The sequence below is a fragment of the Cynoglossus semilaevis genome, chromosome 10, assembly GCF_000523025.1.
Source record: "Cynoglossus semilaevis isolate Cse_v1.0 chromosome 10, Cse_v1.0, whole genome shotgun sequence".
NCBI classification, from domain to species: Eukaryota; Metazoa; Chordata; class Actinopteri; order Pleuronectiformes; family Cynoglossidae; genus Cynoglossus; species Cynoglossus semilaevis.
Genome location: NC_024316.1, coordinates 20725751 through 20730964, shown reverse-complemented (window position 1 = coordinate 20730964; position 5214 = coordinate 20725751). Strand labels below are relative to the sequence as shown.

Sequence of the window (5214 nt, the reverse complement as noted above, 5' to 3'; positions counted from 1 at the left end):
CCCACCCCCCACCCATGTTAGTTCACAGCAGGCGGCTGCTGAAAAACTGGAGAGTTCTAAATCCTAAACATCCAGATGTTTGACCTCGTTCGCTGGTGACGACCAGACCAGACACGTGAATTTTTTTTTTTTACACCGAGGCGGCGGCGTCACCTCGACTCGTTGGAAGCCACCAATGAAAACTCCAGGACCCGGTTTGGATCCAGTGAAGGTCAAATGTTGTTAAACTGTGACCTGACTTCACACAGAAACGGTAAACACGGTCGTCTGCGACTTGTTAACCAGGTCGCGGCGAGGCTTTTAATATGTAAACCACGGCGTGAACTTTGTGCAGTTTTTTTTTTATTTTTTTTTATTTCAGGTCGGTCCAGTCCTCACGTGTCGTTAAATGACGACGGCTTTTTTTTTTTCATCTGGAAACAAATTTCAGGTCGGTCCAGTTCGTCAGTCCTCACGTGTCGTTAAATGACAACGGCTTTTTTTTTTTCATCTGGAAACACGTTTCAAACTCAAGGCCCGTGGGCCAAATTTGGCCCGTCACATCATTTTATGCGGTCCACCTGGGCTTTAGGGACCGGAGCCACTTGTCTGCGGACCCTGGTCCAGAACCTGACACTCAGACTCCACGTTTCCCTCTCTTTCAGGTCAGTGTACGGTGAAGCTGCAGCCTCTGCCCTGTGAGCCGTCCGAAAAACAAATACTGTCGGTGGAAAGGTCAGAGAAAAAACTGCAAACTGTTACATCACAGATTTTTAGGTTTAAAAAAAAAAAAAAAAAAAAAAAAAGTTCCTGGGCTCAGGTCTGAGGTCAGTTAAACTGGAGGAGCTGGTTCTCCTGTGTTCACACTCTGGGACAGGTAACAGTTCCAGGAACAGTTACGTCACTTTCTCAACATTTAACGTTGGATCTTTTGACTGATTTGAATCATTTGAAGGAAAAACTGCTGGGTTTTTTTTTAAATTTATTTTATGTCACGTCTTCACGAATGTGAAAATCAGCGTTTACTTTGGATAGAACTTTTTTTTTTTTTCACAGTATTTGTACTTCTATTGTAGTGAAACAGTTCAATCCGTTCCCAAAGTTCCTGGAACTTTATTTTCCATCGTACACACGTGATAATGCAATTAATTTCCCACTGAATTTTTCACTAAACAAAATTATCGTCCCACGTATTTATCGCGGATTTCACCAGCCAGGAGGGGGCGCTCCAGGCCGATGTGCGGTCGGCCGAGGAGATCCGATCCGAGGCGGAATACCAGCTGAATGTGTGGAAAGGATTCCTCATCTGTATTCCCTACTCGTCCAGTATCGGCGGGACGGCGACGCTCACCGGTACGGCCCCCAACCTCATCATGATTGGTCAGCTGAAAAGGTAACGTTTCTGCACCGGCGGCGTTTGAAGAAGAAACAACGTAACTTTTTCGCTGCAGTCTGACGGAGACGGAGCTTTGATTTTCCAGCTACTTCCCAGACTGTGACATCATCAACTTCGGCTCCTGGTTCGCCTTCGCCTTCCCTCTGATGGTCATCTTCCTGTTCGTGGGATGGCTGTGGATCGCGTATCTCTATGGAGGACTGAACACACGGTAACATGACGGCGTAACGTAAAACACTGGAAGTCACGCGCAAAACAATCACCATATATGATATACATATAACATATATATGGTCAATATACTGTATATATGTCTTATCATTAGGCTTTAAAAAAAATCTCTCAAAAAACTTTTTGTTCTTTGCGTGCCGTCCAGTACTTGATCTGTGGCCCAGTACTGGTCCCCAGGCCAGATGTTGGTGACCTCTATCTTGTGTATATTTTGTTGCAAATATATGCATTTTTTTTAGTCTTACAACTTAACAAGGGGACGTCCAAAAGTTCTGAGACAAGTTAATCCTAATTAAAACCAAAAGCCAAACCCTGCTGTCAAACCCGTGGAACCCGGCCCATCACAGGGCCATAGAGAAAGTGAAACCACAATTCACACTCACATTTACAGATTCAGAGTGAACAGTCAACCTCTCTATATATATTTACATATATAAATATATACATATATTTACATATAAACTTTCCTTCTTCTTTTTTTTCTTTTTTTTATGCAGACTGTGCTTCAAGAGGCAGGACCACAGAGCGCAGGCCGAGGCCAGAGCCAGGGCCATGATCGAGGAGGACTACAGGAAACTAGGGCCCATAAAGTGAGGACTCGTGTATGTCGTCAAATCAAAGTCAAAGTCGGTGACGCCGTTCGTGGTCATCGAAGACCAAACTCTCAGAGTGTTTTTTCTTCTTTCTTCTTCTTCCTCTCCAGCTTTGCTCAAGGATCCATCGCTTTCTTTTTCGTCCTGTTCTCTGTCCTCCTCTTCACGCGGGATCCAAAGTTTGTCACCGGCTGGTCGGTGTTCTTCAAGAAGGGGTGAGAAACGTTCAGTTCGTTACTTATCTCTAAAAAGATCAAAGAAACCAAAAGTCTGTTGACGTGGACGTGGACGTGTCCCCTCTTCTCAGGTACGTCTCGGACGCCGTCACAGGTGTGATCATCGTCTCCGTGTTGTTCTTCTTCCCCTCGCAGAAACCTTCCCTGCGCTGGTGGCTCGACCCTAAAGGTCAGTGAGTTGAACTGCACCGCGTTAAAGAGGAATTAAGATCCTGAAGTTCCAGCAGCTGAGGCTGAGAATTCACCTCAGGAATGTTAATACGTGAAAACAGTCGTTCCTCTGTTGGAAATAAGCTGCTGCTCCTGGTCCTGGTCCAGGTCCAGGTCCAGGTCCAGGTCCTGGTCCAGGTCTTATACTTCCTGAATGGTGTCACGTTTGTGCACAAGTGTGTGTATGTGTATGTGTATGTGTGTGTGCATGTGTGGTCAGCTGGTAAAACAAACTGTTGGAGACGAACCAGGAAACAACCTATGGCTCCTGAGCCACATGTGGCACCGTTCGTATCGACTCCACCTACAGCGGGGAAGGGAATTGACCCACATTTAATATTTATGTTACTTTGTAGAATATACTGTACATATATAATATATATTTATGCATTCATTTCTACTGTAGTAGTAACGGCTGTACTCATACATTACTTTGTAGCTGCAGCGACTGCTGACATGTTACTGAAATGTTCTCCCCCCCCTCCCCCCCCCCAGCCTCAAACACTCCGTACGTCCCTCTGTTGTCATGGAAGAAAGCCCAGGACTCTGTTCCCTGGAACATTATTCTCCTGCTCGGAGGCGGCTTCGCTATGGCCAAGGCTTGTGAGGTGACGACGATGGACATTTATTTTGTTTTATTTAATCATCGTTTTAAAATGAAGTCTCTTGTGGTTGAGGAGGGGGGAGGGGGAGAGTGAGGGGGAGGGGTTCTCAGGTTCTCATTAACAGAACTATATTTCAACACGAAAGAAATATTTCTGTAGTGAAAGTGAAGTCTTTAAATGGACACTGTCTGTCAAAAGACAATATATATGTACTGTACATATACACACACATATACATATATACACACATATATATGTATGTGTCCTCCGTCCTCTGTCCTCATATACAGTATATATGACATATATACACAAAATCACAGCCAGGAGAACCAGAAAGTGTCCTCCGTCCTCCGTCCTCTGTCCTCCGTCCTCTGTCCTCTGTCCCCTCCCCACCGTCACGTCTCCTTTCTTCCACGTTCTGTTTGGTTCTGTGCTCCATTCCCAAATTTATTTTGATGTGGTTTGACCTCTGACCTCTAGTCCCCCTCACCACCCCCCCCGCTCTTGTGTCCTTTGGCAGGAGTCCGGCCTGGCCTCCTGGATCGGGGGCCACCTCCAACCTTTGGCCGAGGTCCCCCCCGCCGCAGCTGTGATGCTGATCACGGCGTTCCTGGCCACGTTCACCGAGTTCGCCAGCAACACGGCCACCATTATTATATTTCTGCCCGTCATCGCCGAGCTGGTGAGTCATCGCTAACATCTCAGATTATCTTGTGTTCCTGCTGCGGGGCAGATGGGCGCAGGTCAGCAGGTCAATAGGTCAGCAGGTCGGTCCCGCCCCAGGCTCAGTGGACTCTCCGCCTGCAGTGAAGGCCGTCGTGTTATGAGCTTGTTCAGCAGCGTCAGTATGTGTCGCTCTGTTTGTCGTCTGTCGGACATTAACTGCTGCTGTCAGTAATTATTGTCGGAGTCTGTGAACTTTGCGTCGAGACTACGATCCATTTGAACAATCTTTGACGAGGCGGCGTCGTATAAATGCTAGGTAAACATTTAAAGACCCGCGTTGGCGACTTCTTCCCAGAAATGTTCGTACGTCAGCTACGATGCTAATCTGCTCCAGTCACCGCGACCTGGACCTGGACCTGGACCTGGACCTGGACCTGGACCCAGGGTTAATTTGGAAAATTCTTCTTCCTCTTCTTTTCTTCTTCTTCAGGTTTAATTGGAAAAGAAAATTCTTCTTCTTCTTCCTTTCTTCTTCTTCTTCTTCTTCTTCTCCAGGTGTCAACAGAGGATCTTCTGCCTCACCAATCTTCTCTAAAGTCTTTCTCATCTTCGTCGTCTTCATCTTTCTTCTCTGACTTTATCTCCAAACTGCCCCCCCCGCCCCCCCCAGTTGTTGCCCCCCCGGTGAAGATCTCAGCCTCTTCATCTGCTCAGAGCTGCTGTCTCTGAACCCATCTGCCCAGCAGGCGTCACTACTGTCCTTCGTTTTCCTCCTATCCTCACTCAGTGCTAACGACTTAGCGTCTGATGGATGTCGTCGTGGTTCTTGTTTTTTGTTTTGTTTTTTTATACGCAGGCGATCCGCGTCTCGGTCCACCCTCTGTACTTCATGATCCCGGCCTCCGTGGCGTGTTCGTACGCCTTCATGCTGCCGGTGTCCACGCCCCCCAACTCCATCGCCTTCGCGTCGGGACACTTGATGGTCAAAGACATGGTAAAGTAGCGACAACAACGACCGTCAGAACAACTGTATCACACACACACCTTACACCAACTGTGTGTGTGTGTGTGTGTCCCCCTACAGGTGAAGACCGGTTTTGTCATGAACATCCTGGGGGTGCTCTCTATCTCCCTGGCCATGAACACATGGGGGGTCGCCATGTTTGACCTCAACACATATCCAGAGTGGGCCCTCCCCATCAACAAGACAGCGCCCCCTGTCCATCCACTGAATGCTACCATCTGATGTGGGGGGGGGGGGGCCCCCCGCGGGGAAATTTTTGTACAACGGAAACTCC

The 5214-nt window shown here is 47.6% G+C and overlaps 1 protein-coding gene across 1 annotated transcript in view; it reads left to right on the top strand.

The window, feature by feature from the left end:
- The window catches only part of slc13a3 (solute carrier family 13 member 3), a 7035-nt gene extending 1843 nt beyond the window's left edge, over window positions 1-5192 (top strand). The window contains exons 2-12 of the mRNA XM_025059174.1: window positions 103-253; window positions 645-714; window positions 1193-1372; window positions 1461-1586; window positions 2104-2196; window positions 2310-2414; window positions 2507-2604; window positions 3141-3253; window positions 3771-3932; window positions 4773-4910; window positions 5001-5192. Coding sequence (XP_024914942.1) covers window positions 103-253; window positions 645-714; window positions 1193-1372; window positions 1461-1586; window positions 2104-2196; window positions 2310-2414; window positions 2507-2604; window positions 3141-3253; window positions 3771-3932; window positions 4773-4910; window positions 5001-5162 — 1398 coding nt within the window. The 3' untranslated portion in view covers window positions 5163-5192. The remainder of the gene's footprint in view (window positions 1-102; window positions 254-644; window positions 715-1192; window positions 1373-1460; window positions 1587-2103; window positions 2197-2309; window positions 2415-2506; window positions 2605-3140; window positions 3254-3770; window positions 3933-4772; window positions 4911-5000) is intronic.
- The last annotated feature ends 22 nt before the right edge of the window (window positions 5193-5214 follow it).